The sequence below is a fragment of the Toxoplasma gondii genome, chromosome VI (genome assembly GCF_000006565.2).
Source record: "Toxoplasma gondii ME49 chromosome VI, whole genome shotgun sequence".
NCBI classification, from domain to species: domain Eukaryota; phylum Apicomplexa; class Conoidasida; order Eucoccidiorida; family Sarcocystidae; genus Toxoplasma; species Toxoplasma gondii.
In genome coordinates this window covers 1,663,124-1,689,789 of record NC_031473.1, presented here as the reverse complement: position 1 = coordinate 1,689,789, position 26,666 = coordinate 1,663,124, and the positions used below count along the sequence as shown (strand labels likewise).

Here is a 26,666-nt window from a genome sequence, read left to right as displayed (position 1 = left end):
TGGTGTGAGCTCCCCCATGCCTGCACTACAAATGCTCACGTGGCCGGGGGGGACTTGAACGACGCTGTCTCTTGGCAGCGTCGTCTGTCGGCGTCTTCGCGACAATCCCGGATGTTCCCTCGCCCGGTGAATCTGGTTCGCTTGTCGCAGTGCCTGAAGCAGAAGAAGCAGCGACACTCAGCCAGTGCCTTGCATGTTGTGCACGTTGAGGAGCCGTGGAGAGTTCAGGCGCATCTCAAAGCGCCCGTGGGTTGAACGAAGAAAACACATCGCCTCTCTGAAGCACCTGTTGAATCGATTCAAAGAGATGAAAGGCATCCTGATGTCTTCCGTACGCTAACCGCAATGTAAGTCACCTACACATCACTGGAGATCTCAGATTACACGGGGAACATTACTGATGGGCTCGGTTCTCTAACAGTGCCTGTTCCAGAGAGCTATTCCAACGACCTCCAAGAGAAACTAGCCTCGTAGTTCATACATTCGCCGCGGCACTACGAACGTGACTGACTCCTGTTCCAGCGACAAAACGAGAGGTCTAATGCACCCAGCGGGGTCACTCCGACGCTGTAACGCGGAAAGCGGTGGCGTTGGAAGATTCCACGTGACCCTCTGGCATTGGCTCTAAACACGGAAGAAGGAGACGACATCCATATCGTCATGACTCCGGCAACTGTGGCAGCTTTGTCTACAGACTCGCACCCCTGCTGCTGAACCAGCTGCCCGGCGGAAACGAAATCAGCCGTGCCATTTCACAAAACACGGTTTTGCCAACGACTCGCTACTGTCGACGACGGATTCGTCAGTCCATATAGAGCGCAGTGCACTCGTTCATTTTGGAACTCTGATGGTCCTGCAAGTCCGGACGTACTCGTGCTTGCTTTGTGTTCGTCACCCGTTTTACCGCTGCCTTCAGCTGCACGACGGCGACCACGTTTACGGCCTGACTTCGCAGCTGGACGTGATAGGTGTTGTCGCCCAGCAATAAACACATGACGTGTGGTCCCACGGGGCGGTTGTGGATCTGGATCAGGAAAGTGGCTGCTCGGCGGGTCGTTTAAGTGGATGAAACTACGACGTGCTTGCCACGGCTTCGTCGCGGCTGTCTCGTCGACGGTGATGCCTAAACGCGCGAAGCGGAGAGGGGCATTTCGGCATCCTCTCCAGCCGGAACGGAAACCGTGCTCTGCCGTGTATGCGGCTTTCTGTCTCTTAAGTGCCTGTCGCCGTTCACGGAGTTGACACATGGTTTTGCGCACCTGTTCGGCCTCTTGCTCGAGTTGGTGGAGTCGGCTCTCCCACGCGCGTCGGGCGTCATCGGCATGCTCTCGTTCAGGTGCAGGCGTATCATCCGTCGGAGATGGTGCAGTATGCTGTAAATGCTTCTTCAACGCCCGGCTAAGACGGTCACGCTTCTTTGTCACCAGTGCGATTAGCTGCATTACTCGAATCAATTCATTATCCGTCTTTTCCAGGAAACCACCTTCACCTCGCGTTGGTCCTGCACCGCCAGGCGGTTGGCTCGTGCTCACAGATTCCGCTCCCTGACTCGAAGCGGTACGCACACTTACCCCCCCGACTTCAGCCCGACCTCGAGCTGCTTTTATGGCAAGAAAGCGTGTGAACTGTTTCTTTGTGAGTCGTTTTTGCATGTTCTTCCTCTCTTTGTCCAAGGCGTCAATTTTTTCAGCAGCGGCCTCTAGCAACGCCGCCCAAATGTTGCAAGCCATTTCCTTCTCTTCATGTTCCTTTTCGAATTTTTGTCTCATCCTCTCGGGATCCGTCGCGATCTGAGAGCGCAGACCAAAACGGCACTAAATCAATGACGCAATACCATTCTTACTTCGAAAGTAAACTGCTCCAATGAACATCGTCTTAAAAGTTCGTTTGAGCAGTTGCTCGACAGATTAGCATATGGTGAGCTTCCCAGAACATCTGTAGCGTCCACGCCCCCACTGCTGGAGGACCCAAGCCACCCATCCAATCTTCGCTTGGGGCAACCTTTGTATGTCCGCTCTGACACACACAGCCTTCACGCCTCCTACAGACCGCTGGCAGCCTGCGTGCAAAGAGTACACCAGTACTACCACTTACTTTGCTTTTCAGTCTAGCCTGTGCTTCAGAGTACGCCTGAAAAGAACCAGAGTATCTTACACACAGCCGGAAGCAGTTTCGTTCCCTACGCTGCAACGCAAGGAGGTCATCAAGTTTCTCCTCAAGATCGACCAATTCACGGACGGGATCGCGCTTCTCACCGGGTTTGCCTTCGGCAAGCCTCCGCACCTGTGTCCCTACAACACTTGAAGCCTGTGACACTGAAACTGACGAGGAACCAACCCCGCGAGCACCTTCTGGATCGCGTGCTGTCTTTAGCATGGCTTGCGCAGCGACGCGCTCGGGTAAGAACGTACAAAGCACACATTGAAACGAAATGAGGATGGAAAGCTTCGTTGTTATATGCATCATCTCACCTGACGCCATAGGTGCCTTGCCCACATCGGAATATAAAAATATCGCGGTTAGAACAATGCGCTCCACAGTGGTGGAAGAGATGCAGGGGAGGCGCCAGACAAGAGGAGAAACTGCCCACTCCGACAGAATGTAGAAAGCAGCAAGGAACGGAGAAGCAGAGAAGACTATCTGTGATGGTTTCTTCCTTCCCTTTTGAAGGGCCTTTTGGTTGTTCTTTGTGTTTCTATTGGCCGCCGACTGAGCGGGGAACCGTAGACTCGACACGAGGCTACCGAATATCGACTTCTATAACAAAACGCCGTGGGGCAATTCCCACGAGACAGCGACAGCGGTCAACCAGGACGCAGGAAGAATGGACGTCGGCTTCGTCCATTATGTCTCGACGGGGTACATATCTTCAAAGATCACTGCAGCAGGAACGAATCTGTGACTCCTCTACGTCTCCTGGAAAAGGAAGGATTTTGGTGGCGACTGACCATTGAGGATCACCGTCACACCGACTAATGGGGTCAGAGACGGGAATCGGGTGGTGCGAGCGTCAGCCGTGGCGCTGCGTTGATGCGTCACAATTCTGATCTACGGTGTCCCTCTTTGTGTCTGACCGGTGTAGCGGCCAGAGGAACACGTGACTATATGAAGGGTCACGCCGAAAAACTGTGCATTGCTGTACCCCTGGACCAGATAGAAAGCCATATGTCTTGTGGATAGGAATCCACTTCTGGGATTCGCGCCGAGTCTCTACTTGTGGCAACGGGCGATATCCTAGTGTTCGGGCTTTCTCGCACAGCGAAACGCGAATATTTCGGCGACGCGACCCCAAGCTACAAAACTGTTGAGTTTGTGTCTCTTTGCGAAATTTGTGACTTGCGTAGAAGAAACGGCTTGCTAATGCACGCCGACCTACAGAAGCACAGAATGATGTATTCTGTCTCCAATACTCAGCCAGTCGTTCTGTGAAATGAGCCGGCTTTTAACAGCTGTGTCCAGATGAGACGAACGACGCGATTGGGTCGTTGGGGACCAATGGAGAAAACACCAAAAGCTTGTCATGATACTTGTATCTATTTAGCTCGGGGCTTCCCCCCACCTTGATGTAACACGAGCGCTTGTGTTGTTTTCTTAGCCTGTACTTACGTTCGGGCAATACCGATGGCATGTCTCGTGTTTTGCGCGACCAGCCACTAAACTACCGTCTTCTGGCAAGCGTGTCGATTCCATACAGAAGCTGTCCCTTAGAAACGTGGCGATCTGTGGCAGCATGTAGCGCAGAAACACGAAGACTACTGGATATATAGAGTCTCGGAAGACGTTGCCAATGCGTACGAGTACTGTGTATCGGCAGACGTACAGCTGATCATGGGAGACGCAATGCACGACGGGCTCCTATCGCAGACATGCGACGGGGTTTGGTAACAATGCAGTAAGGGAGTCTCTACTTATTTAACAGGGACTCTACTGCAGCACTCCCAGATCACTCAGTAATGAAAAGAAACGATTCGCTACCTGCCGCTGCAGCAGAAGACATGAACAGAACGGCAGGCTGATCAGTGCAATGGGCTACGTAGTTCGCTAGTCTTCCAGGATCCCTGCGGCCGTAGAACAAGGGGAATCTTCCCAGAAAACGATCGGAGGATGTGAAATTGCCCATTCCAACTGACTCAAAAAACAAGAGACCCGGTGCATGCCCACTTCACCCTTCCACGTTTCGCTGAAGACTGGTTTAACGACATTACCCCGAATGATGTGGCAATCAGAAAAGGAACAGGGGGACGTGAGAGTGGCAACAAACAGCGTAGAAGCCTGACGATGGTACAGAAGCTCCAGGGATCGCAGCGTAGCTGCCGGCCGAACAAACTTCGTCTTTGAACAGCCTTCTTGGTCCCGCATACCCGTTTCGGCACTCCTCCCCAACACGGTCGGTTTCGGTTTCTGAATCGACTGTCGAGTTCAGATAAATGCTGTCAGAGCTCTGATCTCTCGACAGGGCTGTAAGGGACCGTGAAAGAGCCCCTCGAACTGGTTGCGCAGCTCGTTACCCTCCTTTTCTATGGCGTTCTGGCCTATTCGTCTGGCACACCTCCAAATTCTACCTGGAGCGACAGAGCAGCAACAACACCGCCTCACCGTGCATAAGGTCTCTGCTAACTATATGGTGAGCGAGCCATGCGTCGTTGTTCATTCGACTGTCTTTTCCTGGCATGTTGAGCGGCCGGCTGGCCCCAAAAAGGCAGAGACATCTCCATTCAGATTCCCGAATGTTCAACCGTTCGATCTTTCGAACCACCTTCGCTCTTCCACGGTGCCCCTGGTTTTTTTCGCGTGAATGACGCGCGCAGTATTTCTCTAGCTGCCCTCTGCGCAGCTGTAGTGCTCGTCACCACCGAACTCTATCTGGTTGTCCGGCTTTCGCGACCTCTTCTGCAACTTTTTATTTATACGCGCATCTCAAAAAATCCTTGCTTGTCGTAGCGCTGGTTCGGGTCTCGAACTCCTTCCGCATCGACCCAAAGTGTCTTTTGCGGGTTGAGCGCAAATTGGGGCATGCTTGCCACGTCTAGGGACTGCGAAAAACAAACCCTCTGCGATTCGTTGAGTCTTCTTTAAAACGTTTGTAACGTGACGTACAAACATGTTTTCCCCCCATATGTGGACATGCTGCGTAATCTACGAAGCGGAGAATTGCAGCGGGAGAGCGAATCTGTCTCCCTTGGACATTGGATCTTTCGCTCCGTGCCTGTCTGAGAACCGCCAAAGAGGCCGCTTCACCTTGAGAGCGACGGTGAGGCATTTTCCTTTTGAGCCTCTTTGAACCCTTCTGCTAGAAAGATAAATGCGAGAACCATGTGAACCGTTCTTCTCCAACTTGTGAGGAAATATCTCCGTGTAACGCCCCATTTAGGTCTAACCTTCCATGCTAGACAACGGTGGGTAAGTCTTCCACACCGCATGCTGACTCTAAACCTCATTCTTCTCTTGAATCACAAAACGTAAAGAATTCACGGGAGGAGAGGTGCACTCTTCGGATGAGGGGCGGGCAGTTCTCTGCTCATCTCCCTCACACTCTGTCTGTTGAAGCTTCATCAGTCTTCGTTACTTCATTTCTTTTTAAGAAGTTCGGCAGCACAAGGTCTGGCTGACAACAAACGCGCAGATGAATCAAGGATGACGCAGATACTAGCAAACCACCGATTTGCGTGACACTGCTTTCAACATCGGCTACTAGGTTCGAAGACACTAGCTTGGTGGTTCTAATTCGTAATGCTACTGATCGGTTGATTGAAGGGTGTGCTGTTCTAGGCATGGAAGCAAATTGAGAGAGGCAGATAACAGTAGCGATGGCGAGACGGATCTGTGGTAGGCTTGCCATTTGCCTTGCTTCCTGTGTGACACATCGCTTTGCTTTTTATTATTTTCAAGGGACCCTCGTCTTTATTTTTCTGTCACCGTCCGAGAATTAATTTACCGCCCCCCTCCCCCAACCCTTCCCAAAGCTTCCTTTTGTCTGCCGCTACGTTCTTTACCATTTTCTCTGCCTCATCTAGAGGCGCTGCTGAAAGGTCCAAGACGACTTGCAGCGACCGCTGCATTCGGGGGCATACCGTTGTAACTCTTTCGGTTTTCACAGGGGCACGCAAGTGCCACCTTTACGATGAGATCTCTTTGTCCCCGCACTCGCGTGTATGACGTCTTCTCTCACATGTTCTTTCTCCTCCCCTCACGCCTGTCTCCTCTCCTGTTCGTTCGGATCCACATTATCTTCTGTTTCCCCCACTATCATAGGATTCTCTTCTCAGTGCCTCGCCGGCTCCCTTGCGTTTTTCAGTGCCACTCCACATCCGTCGGTTTTCTGGTGTTTTTTTCAAGGACGGCTTGTACTGCCTTTCGATATGCCCCTGCGTTGTTCTTCCTCTTCTCACAATTTGTGCTCAGCTAAGCCTGCCTTGAGTACGTTTCACGCATTGAATTATCTCCAGGTTTCCTCATCTCGCGCTTTGGCAAGATGTTGCAGGCCAACAAGGCCTCCGTTTTGACGGGCTTTCACATGGGAAGCATGAACGTTCAGCACATGGAAGTCGAGTACCTTGTTATGGTCATGAACAAAATCACGTCTCTCGCCTCGCTTCTGTCTGGCTTTGCTGCTTCGAGCTTCTTGCAAGCCACAGGTAACAGAGAGTCTACGGAAGTTACGAAACCAAGAGAAAAGAACCGGAGGAATTGGCTGGCTGTGGCACAGGTGCCGCTCGCCTGCCTCTGTGAGTCGCCGCCTCTCGCAGTGAGAAGAACGAGAAATCGACAAAGGAAGGACCGTGACAAAGAAAAACGACGCACGTCTGGATGCTTCTGTACTCACCTGTAGATATGTCTCTCTGTGTATATATATGTATATTGTGTTATATATATATATATATATTGTATGTGTGTATATGTATATGTGTGTATAAATAGATGGATAGGTGTAGGTAGATACATCTATATATGGATGTATGCAGAGGGGATGACAGTAAGATCGCCCACAATTGTTTGCCCTTGTCTCTCTCCGGCTTCCATTTTTCATGGAGATTTTCTTCTTCCTCTTGCGAGTTGCCTTGTTGGCGCTACCATCTTGTTCACCTGCATCTCGGTCTATCTTCTGTTACAATCTAACAGTAGACGATGTGCCTTTTATCGGTGCATGCCTCACAGATCTTAGAACGTGGTCATTCTGGTCTTGTGCCTGTCGTTGTCCTCCTCGTCTGGTAGAGCGTCTAATCGTGTTTCTCCTTCCAGGAATTTATGTCTTCACAGACCTTCATTATCATCTCCGTTTAATCTATAGTTTAATTACATCGAACTATTCCCATGTTCAATGGCTCACTTGACTTTATGCTTTTTAGCTATTGAGGTATTTCTTACAAGCAATTAGAACTGGTACCAGAGTAAAATCTTCCGTTCTTGGTGGAGTATCAACAGGAGGTCCTCGGTGATGACACATGCGTCTGCCCTGTAAGAAGTCTCTGTTTCTTTGCAAAGGTCACCGATGTTTCATAAGTGGCTTTCATGCATTGTTCGGTGTCGGTACATTTAACTTGAATGTTCCTTGTCTCCTGTATGGCGTCGCTTGTTCAGCCCGTCGCCGTTGCGACTGTCGAAGGACATTCTCGCCGGTCCCATGTTTCTTTCTAAGCGGCTGATGCAGCGCGTTGTTTTTGATTCCTTCGCGCATATATGTGCTAAAGCATATTCCTCTGCTCAATCCCTGGACGGATGTGTCCGCCATAAAGTCTTGTGATTCTCGCTTCTGTGGTAATTTTACAGGTCTTCAGAGAGGGGAGTCCTGGATCAAACTCATCTACGTCCTTTTCACATCGAGCGCCCTGGGTTTTATGCTTCTGGTTCTTCTGATCTGCACACTCTGTACAATGTGGGGACCTGGTCTTGCTCTTCGCGGCTCGAAAGATGAATCCCTGCAGACGGCTGTGAACATTATGGATTCTTCAGTTCAAGCTACATTTCGGTAAGGAACTTAAAAAGCCACATGTCACATATGGGTGCAGTAAGCAGCGTATACTGATAGCTCATGTAAATCTGTGTCAGTGGTAATCCTATTGGGCCTTTTGTACCTGACTATGATGACATGCTCCCTGTCGTCTCCCTGTTTCTAATCTGTACGCGGGAGCTGTCGCATCGTGAGTCAAAGACATTTTGCGTACTGCAGTTCTTTTTCTGTCGCGTGAAACGCAGTCTCCAGGGAGAGACCGGTGCTCCAAATCGCGACGGAACGGAACTGCGTGCGTCTGGTAAAGACAAATCAGGAAGAAATCTTTGCCGCACAGCAGAAGAGATAAAAGCAAGTTCCCACCGAGTACAGCAGTTAGCGCCCTTTTTCGTTCTGCATCTTTTCGAGGCGATCTTCCAGTTCTGGAGGTTCGCCCGGTGCTTGGGGCTTGATTCTCGGAAACGGTTTTGCCACTCCTTCCATGTTCTTTGTGTGTTGTTGCCTTCCTCTCTGCCTAGGCTCTTCAGCATTGGCTTGGCGTGTTACATGCTTTCCTCCATTCTCTCGATGGTTCTCCTTCAACCGACCCTATCGAGCTTGGTGTCTGTCACGATCATCTCTGTGGGCGGGGTGTTCATCTGCCGTGCTGGCTTGCACGTTGTCGAGCAATTGTCGCCAAAGTATGTGACGCCAGCTACTATCTGCGGGGACCCCCTGTTATTTGCTTCCCGTCGAGTGGAAACCGAGAAGACAGCTGAAATGGAGGGATCAGGATCTGCACTTCCTCCGGCGTCGCCATACGTCAAGCTCTGCCATATGGAAACGGGTTGTCTCTATTACCCTCCCCAGAATCCATCGGTGTTGCACGAGCCAAATCTGGAAGATTCGCAACAGCTTGACGCCAGCGGTTTGCACCTACGAGACCTTACGGCGCCAGCGGTGCTGGTGCGCCATACTTCTGTGGGAAATAGGTTATCTGGCAGACCTTTCCGGGACACGATTTCGCTTCTTTCGCGTAGTTCTTGGGATAGTATTGCCCCAAGATGCGAACGGGATGAGAGGAGCATCGGGGAAGGGAGCGAGACACAAGGACCCTCGCAACCCTCCCCTCTGCTTCTGCCTCGCGCAAGCCTACGCAGAGGCTAGGGTGCATGCAACGATACAAGGGAATTCGGCAGGTCTTCGGTAAATGGGCCGATTTTTTGCGTTGGTGAAGCAGAGGCATCACGGGTCGTGTTGCCTGTATTTGAAAACTCCTCGCTTCCCCGTGCAGGTAACGCTTTGCTTGACTGGTTGCCTTCGCTCTTCGGCAAAATTGCTGGTGAATCTCCCACTGACTCTCCCGCCTGTGCATCTGCCTCTCACATTTCTGGATGCCCCGGCAGGACGGCGTTCACAGATGCAAAATGCGAACAAAAGGAGGGAACAGCGAGCCGCTGTTGGCACCGTGGGAGACGAGGCAATGAACTCGATCCCGGGGTCTTTTCAGATGAACGTGACAGCCGGTGTGGTCTAGATGAAGAGCAGACACTTCAACTACATCGACCGACAGCAAGCGCATTTGCTGAGTGAGCAAAGCGCAAAAGGGCAAAGAACGACGGAAATGAACGAGACGAGTTACCACCAAGGTGGCGGTAAACAATATAGGGAGTGCATGCCGACGCTGAGTACGAAGAAACGACTAGAGGCAGAAACAGGGGGAAAACAAGAACTGTACCAACTTTGAGATGGCTTTCCGCCATTGTCTCCCTCTAGGAAAGAAAAACAAGGGAACAAGAGAAGGGAAACAAACACTACGAGTCTAAGGGACAACAAAAACCGCATGGTACAACCATATATCATTCTCGATCAGTTTATGTGTTTTGGTATGGGGTATCACGATAAGGTGTTGGGGTACCAGCCCTCCGAAAAAGGGAGCTCAGTGTTCATGCACGTGCCCGGAGTATGTTAAGTGCACCCAAAATGTGCTGTCACTGCTCCCGAAAACGTTGATGCACCGTTTCCACAAAAGAGGAACTCAGCGGAATGTCTTTGTTTTCGGCGAGTGGTCTCATATGTTAGACAGCGAATTCGTGCCAGATCGAGAATATGTGTATCTCGATCGTGACAAGATTTTTTTCAAACAGGTATGCTGGAAGACTCCCGCGTAGCCGGCAAGTTGAGGGCAGCTCAAATTTGCCAGCGTGACCATCGTGGTCTGTACCGCTTTTTCGGAGAGCAAAGATGCTTCGATGCGAGCAAGTGTGCTTCAAGAAAACAAGGTGGGGCTCGGCTCTTGGCCGTCGCACAGAGCCGCAAAGGCTGTGCAAACGTGCTTGACGAACTCCAGACTCTTCAACCAGTGGGAATTTTCAAGGCTCACTTGTCGAGAGACGCGGAAGCGTCAAAAAGCCCCCGAGATAAGGTGCAAATGCCAAAGGCGAATCATTCGGTAAAATCGAATGAAGGCCCTGTGATATACAATCGGTTCAATGTGACCAAGAAACAGACACCCCCAGAACCTGTCGGCTGGGGTTCGATTGCAGCTCTCTCTGCATCCCCGTCACTGGTGTGTGATTCTCGAGTGTCAAACCGAAATGCCCCACCGAATGCCCAGAGATAAAGAAGGCTAGACTTCATGACTGTAGTTCGGAAGCCCGTTTGTGCACACCGGGAGATCTCTTACATAGGTTTCATTCAACCAGTCGGCCAGCTAGAAGCTGTGACAGTTATATACACAGGACCCTAAGTAAACCGACGGGAAAATGACCCCGCTTCATATCGAAACGGTATGGCAAAGGCAAGAATCGCATTCCGATGTAGATGACCCTGAATATGTGTCGGAAGTGGAACTGTTACAGTGACATGCCTGGCTGGTAAATCTGTCTGCCGTGGGCTCTTTTTCCTGACGTCAGGAGGCCAATTGCGTCCGGAAATTTCTCGCCAGGTAAAAGGTTTTCGCATGTTGCTACCAGGGTAGCCTCTGACAAATTAAAGGATGGATTCTGACAGCGCCATCGCAGCATCGGTACATAGACGCAGTGCTTCCAGACCAAACTGAAGAAAACAAGGCGGCCTCTTTACAGACTCCTAGACATATGCCCTGTTCTGGACGCCACACTATCAAGTGAAGGAATTCTTCGTGTTCCTTACGGGGCGGTCTCGCCTGTACGACGATGCCAAAAATGTTCAGCTACTTGAAATGCAGCGTTTGTGTCGCTCGTCCCTTGACAGAGTTTCGAGCGATCATTCTCCGTTTCTGTTCAAATGGATCGTGCGTTTGACCTTCAGCAACTGAAAAATGTTTTATGCCGTCTTCTGCGCAAAGTTGAGAGTCAGTTCTCTGTTTTTTTATAAGCTAGGCCTGTCCCTGCGAAAAATAATGGTGACAGTCACAGCTTAAATTACCTAAAGCTAGCCACCGATTCCCTGCATGAAAAGTCTGGCACCCTCGTAGCACTGCAACTCTCTTCGCAGAAACACGCTACTGTAACACACACACACACTAGCGGAAAAAGTCTATATACACAAGGGAACATACGGAAAGAACGAAGAGGACTGCAAAAAGCCAAGTTTGTGCCCGCCTGCCTCTGCTCGGTGCAACTGAACCCATCATTTCCACTGTTGTTTTCTACGTGTTTCCTGACTCCTGGTCACCTCTCAAAACAAAAAAGTCTTGTCCTAAAGCATGTTGTCCAAAGCCTAACTATTGTAGTTCGTCGCCGCATCGCGTGGAAATACTTCAAAGAGAACTCCACAGTTTCTCGTGGTCCGTCTCCTTTTCAGGTGGCGACGGTACAACCTTGAGATCTTTTACAGTTGCCCGGGCGTCTGAAAAAGTACCTTGTACTGACTCTGCTGCACAGGCATCCCAGTGGGATCTGCACCTGCCAAAAGACCGGCAAAAGCCATCATGATTAAAACTGACTAGCCAGGCCGTCCTTGTCCACGGATGGAGCCACGCGCGCAACAGAAAACAAGCAGAGCGTTTTGCCTGAAGCAGCAAGACACATAGAGCTTCGTACACGTCGTTCTCGGGACTAAGTAGCTCATACGACGTGGAATTTGCGTGCGAGCCCAAAAAAGGAAAGGAAGGACGAGCGCATACACACGAGCCTCGACGCATACGAGCGAAGCACGTTTCTGTCCTTTGTCGATTTTTCAGTGGACTCTACCACTGCCTGTTCACCTCATCGCTCTGTGTCGGCAGTGCCTCCACATCTTCTGTACACACGTTATCAGCAGAAAAAAAACCTCAGAGTTCCCTTTTCAGACTGTTTCCTGCCGCGCATGGCGACGCCCTTTTGCTTAAAGTCGAGAGTAGAGACAAAAGACTCAGCAAACGCAGCTGTTCTGTCGTGCGAAAAAAAAGGCACAAACAGACAGGCCTTTTAGAATCTGGTTCAAACAACCTTCGCGTCTGGCCGAGATGCTGAAACAGGATAAGAAGAAAGGCAGCAATGTCAAGTTTCAGAGCGAGGCGGCCAATCTGTAGCTACGCGCCAAGAACGTTCCACTTACACCCTGCTCAATCCAAGGAAATAGTCGACCTGAGCAGACACTGACGCCCAGATGATAAAAATAAAAACAATGTTTTCATCTCAGCCATGTCGTCATGTCATGAAGACTAAGATGCCATCTGAAGTGGTGAGCATCGAAGACTCCACTGTTTCGAAATGCAGTTCCCTTGACTTCTGGGAAAATTCTAAAACTCTAGCAGGAAACTACCAAGAACTCTACTAAAGCGGCTGGCTGCAGAGGTGCAGAAAGCGCATCGAACAAAAGAGCACATGACACACCAAAGTAGCTCACCTACGCATGTTTTCTGGATTGGTGAAACCGGTGTCATACGCTTAGTTTACCCTCGCTCAAGCGAGAAATGCATGCATCAGCACTTTAAACAGCAAATAATGATTGGGAAAACGAATCTGGAAACGAGCAACAAACACACATGCACGCGACTACCCATCTCCAGCCATCCTTGCACACCTTCCGCCGGTCTATGTGGAACGGCGTTCCTCGTACAAAAACAACGAAGAAACCTGCTGTCTTGCCTAGGAAGGGAAATTAACACCATCATACAAAAGAGAGTGACAGATTTTTGCCAGCCCCGCGTCTATTCAAGCACTCTCGTCTCTAGAATCGAGACGATATGATTCGTATGAACTGTCGCTGTATCTCGCTCTCGACCACAAGCTCCGTCTTGCTCCTTCCTTCTCCCTCTGGGAGACTGAACGCCACATCCTACAAATGTTGCCTCCTAAGTTCGTTTTTTCGCACGAAGCAGAAAATATAAAGGTGAAAACATCTACATGACAGAAAGTGACAGAGAACAGACCCGATAACGGTAGGAGTGGCGGGGAGGCAAATGGCGCCTTCTGAGTCGGGCCACTTCGTGATATGTTTCTCTCGCGCCACGAGGACCTAGCAGTGAAGTCTCATTTTTCCGCAAAAACTCAGGGAGGAACATCCCTCTCATCTTCTCCATCCCTCCCTCTTGTGTTTCTCTTGAGCGTCTATCTCAGGGTCCTCACAAATAGGATAAACGGAAAATGTCAAGCGCGATAAAGGACAGATACCACATGGGCGCGAAAACGACAAGCAGAGGAGAGAATGCTGCATCTCTGTGCCGTGCTTGGCCTGAACGTCTTAGCTGTCTAGACAGTGGAAAACCTCCCACGGTCTACCTGACCCACAACGATAAAAGTCACTTTCAACTGTCCCGAACACTGCCACCATATATACATATATATATAACATACATTAACAGAAAGAGACAAAAGTATATACTAGGCCTTGTTGGGTTGGGAGAGGTGGAAACAAGCCGATCCGAGAGAAATCGTCTGTCCGAGGCATTCTTCTCTTTCACAATCGATGTGCATCCTTCGAAGTCACGACACTACTAAGCAGCCAACAATGCTCAACGCTGGAGCATGCACGCAAAAAAATTATCGTCCCGGGGGTTCACTCCGGCAAGTCAATCACTAAAGGCGGCAAGAGAAGGCAGCTGAATCCGAACGAGCAACGCGAATGAGAAAATTTGCGTTTCCCAACCAATCGGATGCAAAACCTCCAAGGACGGCTGGTGAAGGCCACTTCTCTAGAGAGGAAAGAAACACGCGCACACAGGGCAGACAACGGAAAAGGCGACACATGAGACAAAAACCCAAGCCAGAATCACTAGGCAGAAAAAATGGACAGGAAAACAAGGGTTATGGGTTGAAACCAGCTGTGAGAAGCTGCAGAGGAAGAGAGAAGACAACAGGGACAGAAAGCGACAAAGAGAAGCAGAAAGAGCTGAATTTGGCTCCGTGGAAACTCCTGGCTGTCTACAAGTGGGCACCGCAAAGCGACAACTTACTATCCACCGTCCAAGTCATTGATCTGATGCGGGTAGAACTGCTGTGCAAGAATGCCACACATGATTCAAACGCAAGAGCAAACGCTGACGCCGTCTCTCCTTGCTCTACCACTAGCGCCTGAAGTCGACATTACTTCATACGTGTGAATTTGCATGCAAGATTTCCTACCCTCGGCGCGAGCTCCATTCACCATTCTAAGCATGCCTGATTGCCACCTTTGCCCGCTCATCTCGCGTTTCGCAGGAATACATACAGGCTTGTAGATGCACACATGTTAACATTTTCCTAGTCCGCCTTTTCACCTCCACACTTCCGCAGAATTCAACCAGATTCGGTTAACAAACACCTTCAAGATCTAAACCAATAGACCACCTCGCAGTATATGCTCCCGAGAACAAGCTTATAATCCGAGACTGTCCGCGTGACAAGCTGAGGGGCAGCGTGTGGGTGAGCTAACGAATTATCTACGTTCTGTCTTGGTCCATTCACCTTGGATCTGCGAAGAAAAATCAAAGTCAAGGAGAGTCGGAAGGAGATAAGGGAAACACAGAAATGGAACAGCTGCGCGGGCGCCGCCCAGTCTCTCTCGCCCTACTCGCTCTGAAGGATGACGGTATCCACACCACGGCCGATCACTCCAGACCCCGAAGGAACACGCCCGAAATTGGAACTCAGAACAGTTCAAGAAACCCGTCCTGGAGCTCTTGCTGACGGGCTGCAAAAGGGACAAGCCCCTTGTTCCAGACACAGCAAGAACCGCGAAAAGCCTCTTGCCTCACACTCACTCTCGGCCCTTTCCAGACAGGACACAGGCACTCGGAAGAAAAGCCACACACGACATAGATGCCCTCCACGCTCTTGTCCATCTCCGCAGATCGACGCGTGCACGCAGACTGACAAACACACATTTTTGCTTGTTCATAATCAAAAACAGTGGCACGTATGCCAGGATAACCGCCAGACGCGACGAAGCCCTTGTGGTCGTTCGGAGGCTTCTCCACGGAAAAAAGGAGACAGCACACCCGCCCAGTCTCACCCTGCTAAAATATGGGCACACGTCCTCCATTTTCTCGCAAAAGAAGTCAAAAGAAACCATGTAGACTTCAAGACATTCATAACATGGCGAAATCAGAATACACTTTCTCCTCTCCACATCGCCAGCAGCCTTCCGGTGGCGCTTCGACGTCTCGCGGCTGAAAGCCATTGCTTCCCTTCAAGGACTCTCCCGGACCCAGGGTGAAACACGAACGACACTCGGACTGAAATGTGCCTCAAAAAGTGGGACAACACAAAGCAAAAGACAGAGAGCAAACAGGCTACTTCGACCAGGATGGAAATGCAGCCACGGTGTCTGTGAACGAAGAAATCCCCTCATACATGCGAGAGACGCACGCCGCGCATGCGAGACAGCGGCATCAGAGAACTCTTGCTCTCCCTCTCCAGATGCAGAAAACGGTCAAAGGTTGCTATGCGCTGCCCACACAGAAACACGGAATGCGCCCGAGCAACACGGCAGCCAAAAAAGTGATGCTCGACATCGCCCCACACATACAGCCCTGCATGCATCCATATATATATATATATATATATATAGCATGCACATATATATGTATACATGATAGACGTACGCTTGCATGCACGCATACACCGCGCGGTATACTAAGACCTGGTTCTATTTTATTCCACTCCAAGCTGTTCATCGTTTTTCATCGTCGAGTTTGTCGTTGTTTCTCGCGTTTTCTTCTGTTTGTTCTCCTTTCCTATTGGATGCCATGTGTTTTCAACGAAAATATAGGTAAGCATGATCTGAATCTTTGCATCCTTTCTCTGACCCAGGATTTTTCGTTTCTGGCCGTCCTCCTTTTTGCCTTTCTCCTGCTCTACACCTCCTTTCCCTGTAGACCGTTTCTGCTGCACCGCGCCTTCTTCTCTGTTCTTCGCTTCCTCGGCCCTAGTTCGTCGACTTCTCCCCTCAAACTTCTCTGTTCTCTCCCGGTAAAGCGTTCGTTCCTGGGAAAACGACTTCCGAGAACCCCCCATACAAATGGATATAGCGGGTTTACTGAACGGATAGCGAGTTAGAATTTCTCGTCCATGAGACCCGCGAGCGACGGATCTTCCTCTAAATCGTCGTCTGGATACGCATTTGCATACCCAGGGTTCGCATGCATGGCCTCAGCTGCCGTCGCCACTCTGTTCAGTGAGGCATCAAGGATTTTCTGTCTCAGCTCCTGGCGAGACAACGGAGGGACAGGTGGCTCTGGAGGCGGGAAGAAAGCAGACCCGTCGCTCGGCAAGGCCCCCGGCGGAGCCCCAGGGGGCGGAGGAGGCGGGGGAAACAAACTCTGGCCTGGAGGCGAGGGCCTGGAAGCCCCAGAAGCAGGCACGAAGGAAATACCAGCTGAGTAGTCCGGCCCCGCCGCGTTGTCTTGGCGTATCTGCCCCATCGGCCCCAGAGGCCCCCGGAAGTCGTAAGTTTCCGGAGGCGCTTCTCCAGCTGCAAGTGCTGCGGCCTGAACGACATAATAGAGGAACAGGACAGAGACACAGACAGAGAACAGTGAATCTCGAAACGCGTGCAAAGAGGTGATAGAAAACGAAAAAGACGCACGAGAGAAAGGTGGGCGAAGGCGCAGGTCGAAAACAACATTCGTCGACATCCACACAATGGCGCATGCACGAAAACTTCGTGACGGGTACGGATTACGCAGGGGTCTCTTCGCGGGTGAGACGGCGGGAAGTAAGACCAGAGGAAGAGGGGATGAACTTCGCCGAGCATGCATTCAAGGGCAGTGATTTGGACTCGAGAAGGGGATGAGACCTAGAAACTCGTTTTTGACACGGAAAACAACGCAGCCACCGGCGCACCTGCACCTCCTGTGTGTGGTGACCCTAGTATCTCACTCGCTGCATTTCCTGGAGTTTCTTCAGAGCGGCTTGAGCAGCTTCGTCTCCGCCGACTTTGCTGATGACCGCGTTGACGCCTTCCATGACGGCTCCAATGACATTTGCAGACAGCCGTTCTTCCTCAAGCTTCCGCTGCTGCTCGAGAACCTCGGGCGGGTAAACGACCTCGAGGAAGGCTTTGACAGCAGGGTCGAACTGGATAAGGCCGCACACCGTGATGAGAGCTGTATGTACACCCTGGGGCATGCCGAAGATGGTGACGAGGCGTTCGGAGGTGAGAAGGCCCTTTTTCGAGATTTCGACACGCGTGAGAGTTGCGTCGCGGATTTCTCTGATCTTCAGACCCCCGTGGCCGACGACAGCGGAGCAGCAGCTCTGGGGAATGATTACTTTTCCGTACATTTGGTCGTAGGAGAGATTGGGGTGGACTTCCTTGCACTTTTCGATGATAGCGATGGTCGCGGCGTTCATGGCATCGCCGGAGCCCGCGAGCATCAAAATGCGTTCGCCGGGGCAGCCGGGGAAAACGTTGTCTGGATCTGCAAACTTCATGTTGCATTGGGTGGCCTCGGAGAGCTTCTGGATGTTTGCGCTGTCTTCGCCGATCAGCGCGTTCGCAAGACCGTTGTCGATCAGAAGCTTCATGAAGCACGAACCCTCGAGAACGACTTCCCGCTTGTCCGGCACCGGCGGCCGCCGGCACGCCTCCTCGTCCATCCCGTCGCGGTGAATGACGCCCTCAACCCAGTCGGGCATCTCAAGCTTCCGACCTGTTCCGTAGCACTGGTGGACATGGGACGCGTGGTTCGTGTCTGCATGCATGAAGGGAAGCATGGCCTTGGTGACGCTCACGACGGAGTCGAAGCTGCCGGTCACGGCAATCACGCGCTCGAACCTGTCGATGTTCGGGACGTTGTCTCGCGTGTTGATTTGGATACGCGTGTTGCTCAGCGTCCGGAGCTGCTTGACGCGGTGTCCACCCGTGCCGATGATGAGCGAGGCTGCACTGTTCGACGCACACATTCGCCAAGTCACCTGGGAAGGCTGCCCCGCCATGATGCATGCAGCGTAGACCTGCTCGAGGACCGCCAGCGTGGCCTTGTCCACGTCCGACGGCTCTCCAGAGAGCACCAGAACGCGCTCGAGAATCCCTGGACTCTCAGGGTCCATGATCTTCGCGGCGACTTTGAAGGTCGCCTCAATCAGCCGCAGCGGACAAGAGTGGTTCGGCTCCTTCGTCGTCGTTCCGAGGAGCAGCGTCGTAACGAGATCCGAAATCACGATCTTCGCGTACGCGGGTCCGTGCATATGGGGCGTTGTCGGGTCCAGAATCCCTCGCAGATTCGTGATCTTGACAAGCTCGTCCTGCACGCTCACGCCCTGCAGCGCCCGCTGGAACTGAAGCCCGGGGACCGTTGCGCTCGGCATCGACGGCTCGCGAATCACCACGCGTGGAATCGTCGGCAACGGCGACGGCGACCGCTTCCGTCTCTGTCTCTCCTGCGAGTACGCCACATACTGCACATTCATGTAATCCCGCAACTCGGGGAAGCTTTGAAGCGCAGTCGCGAGTGCCTCAACACCGCTCTGCACGCTCTCAATGGACCCTTGGAGCGTGACCAAGCGCTCGCGGCCGTGGGCCTTCTTCATCTCGCGCCGGGAGGAGATCTTCACACGCGAGCCACACAGTTTCCGAAGGTCCTCGAGTGTCGTTGTGCGCGCCTTCCGCTCTCCATCAGGCACCTCGACGGAACTCATCGCAGCGTCGGGCACCAGGAAGGTAATGGCTGCACTGCGCTTCGGATCCGAGGCGTCTGCAGTCTTTGCGACCCAGCCTTTGAGAGCCGCGACGCACGCGCCGATCTCGGCACCATACACGAGGAGAAAGCGACGCTCAGTCTGCGGGTACAGATCAGAGACGGCCGACAGCTTCAGCTTGCATCCGTGGGCCTTCGCGAGGTTCAACACGCCGCGGTTGTCGATACCAAGGACGACGGGAGGGTCTCGAGCCTGAGGCAACACCTTGACAAAGCAGGGGCCCTGGAGATCTGCCGGGAAGGGATCGTTTTCCGAGTTACGTGTAGGATCTGTTGTGTTCTTCGCGGTGCGACGCGGCGGGGACGAGCTACGGCTGCTCGAGCGACGCCTTTCCGAGTCTGAGGAAGACCGAGACCGATGACGCCGGCTACTGTTGTGGTGTCTGTGCTTCTTCGCCTTCCTGTCTCGACTCGAGTGGCGATGCTTCTTCGCTCTCCTGTCTTGGGAGCGCTCGCGAGACTTTTTCTTCGATGCGAGGGACTCCACAGACATCACAGAAGAGCGGCGACGAGATTCCTCCTTCTGTGTAGAGCCATTCACCTCGCCCTTTGCCTCTTCCCGCTTGCGCTTCTCTCGCCGGCGACTGGAGGACCGGTGTCTGCTCCGCGAGCGCGATTCACGATCGCTCTTCGACTCCTCGCGGCGTCGACTTTTCTTGCTTTCCCCCCTCTTCTTGCTCTCCTTCTTCTTGCTGCCCTGCTTCTTGTCGCGATCCTTCTCGTCTCCTCGACTGTCGTCGCGATTTGCCTGTCCACGGTCGCCTCTGTCACTTCCTCGGCCTCGTTCTCGATGCTTGTCACTATCTCTTCTTCGATCTTGACCGCCTCCACTCTGGCGGTCTTTCCTGTCTTTCTCTTCGCGACCCTTCGTATCCTCTGTCTCCTTCGCCTCTCTTACTTTGTGCTGTCCTGCCGCGCATCGCTGTCTCGGGAGCAGAGGCTGAGGTGGAGGAAGACCACGGTGAAGCGAAGACTGCCGCTTCTCCGTCTTCAAACAAGACTCCTGGATGCATGCACTCGAACTGTCGCTGGCACCCGGAGCGGGGTCGGAAAACAACGGTCTCCTGTAGTCCCTTTGCATGCGAAGAGAAGACAAAAAAAGGGCGAACTGAGGTACTGCGCCGCTGTCGAGAGAACAGGGACATCCAGACCGTGCAGCTGTACAGACACCGGGAAAGACAGGCGGCGACGAAGACGCCAGATCAGACGAGGGGATCGCGGGCGTGCTGCGAGCAAGCGAGCATTCCTCGCGAGTCTCGCATTCGAGCGAAAAGAAATCTCTGCAGGCGCGTCTCACCGAGCAAGACTTCTCCGTTCCCGCGTGGAAAGCTGTCCGCGGAAGTCGCGACGCACGCTCCGTGTCGAACTTCCCCTGTTCGTACTGCGGCGAAAGACAGGGGCGAACTTGTTTAACAGCAGCGAAAGAGGACGGAGAGGGGCACGGCGAGAAGCAGTCCAAAGAGCGGGGCCGACAGGGCTGGGGTGGGTAGTGTGAAACAGAGCAAAAACTGTATTTAGAATGAGAGAAATCGCCGGGTGGCGAAACAGCGAGCAGAGTGGCGGCTGCTGCCATGCTGAAGCGAGCTTCTGTCTACAAACCGGGAAAAAGTGAAGAGAAAATCCACCTGCCGGCGTCTCGCCGGTTTTGAAGGGCCGTCCGGCACGGATAGAAGAGTCGGACCGTCTGGGCAAAGTGGGCTGTGTCGACAGGGGGAAAGAAGGAACAGTGGATCCCCGAAGAGAGTCAAGGGCGCGTGAATTGCGGCTGGAACAGTCTGGAGAAAAACTACTTTAACACAGTCAAACAAATTAAAGAGATGAAAGGTCATTCGAGAGATGGGGCTTTCGATTTGGCTGCGGCCACACCACCTCCCCAACGCTGCGACATTGGTCCCGACAAAGAGGGGATTATGGCATGCGTCGCGGGTCCTACTTTTAGCAGTTTAAACCGAGGACAGACGAAGTCGCAAAGCGGAGTTTCCGGTTGTTTTTTATTTTCTCACCAAAGAAAGTGGCTCATTCAGAAATGTAAACCCCAGTTGTGTCTCTCTGCTTGGTGATAAAGGAGAAGGGAAGCCCTTTTACATGGGAACGATCCCACGACACGCGCTGTTTCTGGTGCAGCCAGCTGGTTTCGAAATGCAGTTTTGCAGGTGTATTGTTACGACAGGGTAAACGTGCTGTACCAGTGGGTTCTCCCTAAACACCATATCGAATGCTTTTTCTGTGATTCAGTCCCTCTCATTGACAATTCGGACGGAACAGACGGCGTAATCCTTCGCAGCCCCCTTCAGGTACATGGAGTTCCACCACGGTCCACTGAACACAGACAGTCTGCCAGGCGGCAAAATGCATCTCACTCTAAAACGAAGAGGCTAAAATTTTGTCACCTCCAAAATGTACGGAAGAGGAACTGAAGGCCTGGGAAAGCGTGGACAGCAAAAAAGCACTCTGCTGACTCTTAGAATGCCTATACGGAAAGCGCGAAAGTGGTAGTTGACGCCCTCAAACTCTTGTGGGCCGTGCTTATTTTCTGCAGGTGCTCTGATTATGAGAAATCAGGTCCACAGTTTCATAGTGGCTGGTGCTGTTACGGCAGTGTGCCACCCAAGTTTCGATCTACCGACAGGACTAGCAGAGGATGAATTCGAAGAGGGTGACGTTTTCAATGAATGACAAACTAACAAAATACGTCGTTTCGCTTTGTGTTGACTTTCCGTCTGGCACATAAGAAAGAAGGAAACTCGAGACAGTTACAAGCATTAGCGTGCGTGCCCAGCGTCACGGGCAGACGGTCTCTAATCCACGAGGCGCCAAACGACGAAAGGAAAAAATGTTCTTATGTGTAGAAACAAATAGCTCAGAGAGCACCTTGTCATGAAGAAGGAGTGGATGCCTCCGGCAAGCGATGGGAAATGTATGTAGGCCGATTCATTCTGCAACATGGCAACCGAAGTGACCCATGCAGTTGTGGATCACCCTACCGACTGTTCATTTTGTCTAGTACTCTGCACATACTCCTTCGACGTGTCACATTCGTCCGTGTGATACTGATCAACATCAAGATATCTACGGACGAGGGCGTTCCCCTAGTCTGAAGGAATAGCTCGGTTCGCCTCCAATTCCGCCTAGCTTTCCGCGGCCCTGCCGTCGACCGCACTTCCCACTACCGCCATCTCTCATGAGGCTTTTATCTTGTTTCCTTCATTATCTGCGTTCTAGTTCTTTTCTCGACATATGCAAGGACTCGCCTTGACTGTATTTAAGTGGTACGTCACGGCTGTACACAGCCAGAGGAAACCTATCGCCATTTTGCTGCCTAGAATTACTGGCAAAAATGTGGTTTCCCCAAGCCTTGGGCGAAACTCCGTGTCACCTAGCAATACTTCCTCTTCTGTAGCTCTCTATAACCAAAGGCCACTTGTCACTCCCGTGGCACGCAGCTCTGTCGAATGCATCACAACGCAAGCACGTGGTTGCAAGCTTTCATGTACTGCAAGCTACCCGCTGCAACGTCCTCCGCACCGGCTTCCCGCGGAGACATGAAACTTCCACTTACTCACACTCGTAAAGAAATATATAATAAGAAAGTCGACCGCGGTCAAACAGAAACAAATCTGCAAGGCAAAAAGCAGACTTCTGCCTGGGAAGTGAACCGCAGGGTGATTCCCGAACATAAAACAAGCCACACATTACAGGATGCTAGCAGAGGATACGAGTCCAGTGGGGAGACCAGATTTTACAAATGAACGAAAAGGATACAGTTTGATGCATAGGAGACGGCAACAGGCTGCGTTCTAGGAATTTGTCAAAAATGCGGGTGAGCATCCCAGCCAGCAAAACACGTGGGGCCTGAGAGAACAAGCCCCGTACATCTGCCCGCATAGTATTCTGCTTGAGAAGAAAACACTCTGCATTTTCGTGTTCTGCAAGGAAAACGAGAAACAGAGTTTGTTGAGGACGGACCCGCGAGAGGCGAAAGGGAACCTATCAGAGTCACTGCTGTTCAAGCGTGGGCCAGTGGCGGGGGGACTGGCAGCCTGGAGACGCTGCCCTCCAGTAATTTTCGACACGAATATCGCTTGTCACTTTAGTAATATGTTCTTGGTTTCGTGTCAGCTCCTAGTGCTGATGTGTAGGTCAGGGCTTAGACCCCTTGAAAATGTGTAAATGGTATACTAAAGAAGCTTGTCTTTATCCATCTGACGTCTCTATTTCGTAGCCTACATGGCACAGCGTTACTTGATGGCGCACATGCGATGACTAAATTCGTAGAATACTCAGGTTTAGGAAACTCCTCTTTTTCGAGGTGTGCAAGATGTTGACGTTGGCCTTCTCTGCATCCTTTTCTTGCATTCTTCGTCTGTGGTCTGGGTGGGCCATGTGTGAGGTCTGAATCCAGAACACTATGTGCAAGCTATCATGGGAGGTCGCGCTGTTCAGTTTTTGAACAGTTTGGTCTGACACGCTTATCCACCTTCTTCCGCCATGCAAATGAGACATCTTTAGCACGCGTGATCTGCTGCAACTTCTGTTTCAGAAACAGCTGCCGAGTTTATGTCTTGCAGGGGAAGACCATGGCCTTTAATCGGCGAACTGATTGTACACATGGAAACCCAGTTATCGGGCAGCGGGCATGGAAACACGAGCTGGAGATGCACCAGCAGCGGCTGAGGAACATGAAACCTCAAGTCGACACGCGAGCCCCTGCTAGTGATGCTTTCCATCGGGCAGTTCGCAAAGATTTCTACACGGAACAGAGAAAGAAGACGAACGATGCCTTTGAGAACCTCAAAATGCTCCGCGCTATCGCGACTACCATGAACAGGTCTTCGGAACTCTCGAGGCCACAAGAAGCAACGAAACATAGCCTCAACGAAGCAGCCAGGCGAAGGGAGCTCCTCCGCATATACGAACAGAATCAGGTACGGTAGGGCTTCTCGTATCGTCCGCACAGTTCTTAAATGGAAAAAGCAAAGGCTGAATGAGGAATGTCCAACATGGTGCTGTCTCGAGCAGGTGGGTTGCACATTCATGGGCAAAGCTGACAAGAGAAACCCGTTTTGTCAAAATACCGGGTGCCACTGGAGAGACAAGCCTTGCGGCTACACCTCGGAGTTTATGTTGCTACCAGATACGGCCAAACCGCCCATTTGACGACTGCAACCTACTATGCCATGAACTTCAGTGTGCAAGGGACCTATCGTTTAGCGAGTTCGTTAACAGGTTCAGATACGACCGAGACACAACCCTCGGTCCTCGACATGTTTGACAGGCGACCTGATCTGTCCACAATGTCCGTTCCGTTCGGGTGTGCACAAAAAAAAGCATTTGAGCTGGTGCGGACCCCTGGCCGCCCTCGGGTGTTGTTTTCCACGCTTCCAACTGCCAGCACAGGTGACTGGGTTGACTGCGAGCGAAAGGAATGCCGCTGACAGTACCCGACACACCGTACAAGGATTAATTACGTTCATCTGATCCATCTCGTCGTATGTACTCCCCAGAAAAAGGTAGTTTATATAAACCTAGGAATCCCACTTTATAATGTGTAACAGGGAGTACCGCTGCGCATCAGATAACGGATGGCGGTGTAAAGCATCGTTCTTTCGGTCCTTTCTGTCCGTCTGCAGTTACTTTTGCATCGACTGGAGGCTACGAAGCCTGTGTATGTCATGAACCGGACAGAGCGAGAATTTCTCGAGCAGGAGAGGTGGGTGTCATTGTGCAGCTACTCGACGCGGCGGTTACGCCAGCGAGCTGGCAGGAAATCCCCTACGTCTCCAGCGAGGCCGTGTACTTCCTCTCAGCCCAGAACAGTTCAGCTGAAGAGCGACAATCATGCACGCACGAGATCCCCCTTGGCGTGCCCAGCTGTAAGCTTGCATTATCGTCCCTATTCTTCGCGTAGACTGCGTTGTCCGCTGACAAGAGGTTTCGTGGTCAGCAACAGACGTCGTACACCAAATGATTTCTGAAATAGGAAATCCTGAATACTGTTTTCTGCTCCCTTCCATCCACGACCGCGACACCGCCAATTTTGTTGCATGTATCTATCTTGTGGATGCCGTGGTGTTCATGAAAGATCTCAGGGGAGTATTTGTTCGCCTAGGACGAAAATAGACATCCTCTGTGGACCCAAAAGATTTAAACACAAAACACGAGTTCCTCACCGACATCGCTCTTTTTTTCAACTCACCGTTCTGTTCTAGTTTCTCCTCAGAACAAGAACGAAACGCACACAGGCGTTTACATCACATCCGTGTCGCAGCACTCGTCTCAAGCACTGTAGTGACTTAGCAGCTAGTAGGGAAGCGCGTTACCAGAGCAAGACAGCGATAGCCAGCCACCACCGCACACTCGGCGCAAGCCGACAAACCACAGACCCGGTTGCAAGGCTGGCGAAGAAGCATCCGTCTCAGTAACCCACCGACATTCTGTTGGCTAAGGACATACGGACGGAACTAGAAGACATGCACTGACTGTTGCGTCTCCGTTTACATTCTTGGCTCCCCTCAGATGCTGAAACCTACATATCAAACTGCGACTGCGGCACCGAAACGCGAAGATGGCCACAGGCTGCTGACGGGGTCGAAGAGTGCCCCGAATTTGAGAAGCTGTAACAGGACAGAGAAGGAAAATGACGTGGATGGCATCTGCGATGACACTCGCCATGAATTTCGTTGGAAAGATTATACCGTCTACCCGACCAGCACTGCCATGGGCGTGAAGCCTCACCGTTTCAAAGAAAGCGATTTGACTGCACATCGACAGCCATTCAAGAAAAAGAAGTGACGCTTGGTTCTGCCCGAGCATGTATCCGATTAATGTTCAGTAAGCAGCTACGCATACATACTGCGACACTTCAGTACCAAAAGGGACGCTCCGTGGGCTTTTTATTGGAGACAGGCAAGATAGGAAGCACCAACGTGCCCTACCAAAACATTTTTTTGAGAGCCGTCTCAGATTGCACAATATGCTCACTTTGGGATGCGTACGCATACGGGCCACGTATACACACAGGTAAAATGATGTGTCGAGAGAACTGAACCGCGAAAGCGTATGCATGGTGCCTTGGCCTTTCACCGAAGAGGTGTATGAACACAAACGTTTAAAAAATATTGGTGTCCATAGGTATGTCGACTTTCTGTGATAAAACGATTTTTCTTCCCTGAGTCGCTTGTTGGGCGGTACCATCTGGTTTCGTGCTAGGATATACTTTGTAAACTTCATTACTAGTAACAACCATCTCTCCGACAGTCCGTGGACCTCAGAGAAACACACGACCCGGATTTGTTTTCGGGAAACGGAGTAAATCAAGCAGAACGATCAAGCAGGTATCCGAGCCTACTGATGTTCTTCATTGACAAACCAAGGGTCTCGATATTGAAGTGTTTGCGCCGGAACAAACAGTGCCACATGCTACTGTGACTCGGACACACCGACAACTCTGCGAACAACTTATGGTTTACGGCGGACATGAAGGACTTTTGCGAGGTGTTCTTTAGTCATCCTATGTGACCATTCACTGAGTCGCGCGAAACGGGAGTGAAAGTTCCCCATCGGTGCAACTGTTCGCACCCCCACCGTTCCACAGTGTGATTATTTAATGTTACGACCACGTTAGCATCCGTTTCACCTCGCACATCGACAGCC

General features: G+C 51.7%; 5 protein-coding genes across 5 annotated transcripts in view; 2 read left to right on the top strand and 3 right to left on the bottom strand.

Annotated features, from left to right (window-relative positions):
• TGME49_241240 (hypothetical protein) overlaps positions 1-3,921 on the bottom strand; it is an 8,551-nt gene extending 4,630 nt beyond the window's left edge. Inside the window, exons 1-3 of the mRNA XM_018780624.1 lie at positions 2,095-3,921; positions 872-1,790; positions 40-153 (exon numbers count right to left, since the gene is read on the bottom strand). Coding sequence (XP_018637593.1) covers positions 40-153; positions 872-1,790; positions 2,095-2,481 — 1,420 coding nt within the window. The 5' untranslated portion in view covers positions 2,482-3,921. The remainder of the gene's footprint in view (positions 1-39; positions 154-871; positions 1,791-2,094) is intronic.
• Positions 3,922-4,667: 746 nt separating this feature from the next.
• Positions 4,668-10,221, top strand: TGME49_241180 (hypothetical protein). The gene is made up of 4 exons (XM_002366686.1): positions 4,668-5,251; positions 6,403-6,635; positions 7,768-7,966; positions 8,467-10,221. Exons 2-4 carry the CDS (start codon positions 6,473-6,475, stop codon positions 9,092-9,094), a joined length of 990 nt encoding a protein of 329 aa, XP_002366727.1. The 5' UTR covers positions 4,668-5,251; positions 6,403-6,472; the 3' UTR covers positions 9,095-10,221.
• A 1,448-nt stretch (positions 10,222-11,669) lies between these two features.
• Positions 11,670-12,320, bottom strand: TGME49_241175 (hypothetical protein; the record flags this gene model as incomplete). Its single annotated transcript, XM_018780623.1, has 1 exon — positions 11,670-12,320. Exon 1 carries the CDS (start codon positions 12,051-12,053, stop codon positions 11,670-11,672), a length of 384 nt encoding a protein of 127 aa, XP_018637594.1. The 5' UTR covers positions 12,054-12,320.
• Positions 12,321-15,887: 3,567 nt separating this feature from the next.
• On the bottom strand, positions 15,888-20,813 carry TGME49_241170 (hypothetical protein). The gene is made up of 2 exons (XM_002366685.2): positions 17,194-20,813; positions 15,888-16,802 (listed from the first exon to the last, which is right to left on the bottom strand). Exons 1-2 carry the CDS (start codon positions 20,584-20,586, stop codon positions 16,368-16,370), a joined length of 3,828 nt encoding a protein of 1,275 aa, XP_002366726.2. The 5' UTR covers positions 20,587-20,813; the 3' UTR covers positions 15,888-16,367.
• A 2,271-nt stretch (positions 20,814-23,084) lies between these two features.
• Positions 23,085-26,514, top strand: TGME49_241165 (hypothetical protein). Its single transcript, XM_018780622.1, has 3 exons — positions 23,085-23,938; positions 24,644-24,886; positions 25,530-26,514. The coding sequence occupies exons 1-3, from the start codon at positions 23,591-23,593 to the stop codon at positions 25,803-25,805; spliced, it is 867 nt and encodes a 288-aa protein (XP_018637595.1). The 5' UTR covers positions 23,085-23,590; the 3' UTR covers positions 25,806-26,514.
• Positions 26,515-26,666: the final 152 nt, after the last annotated feature.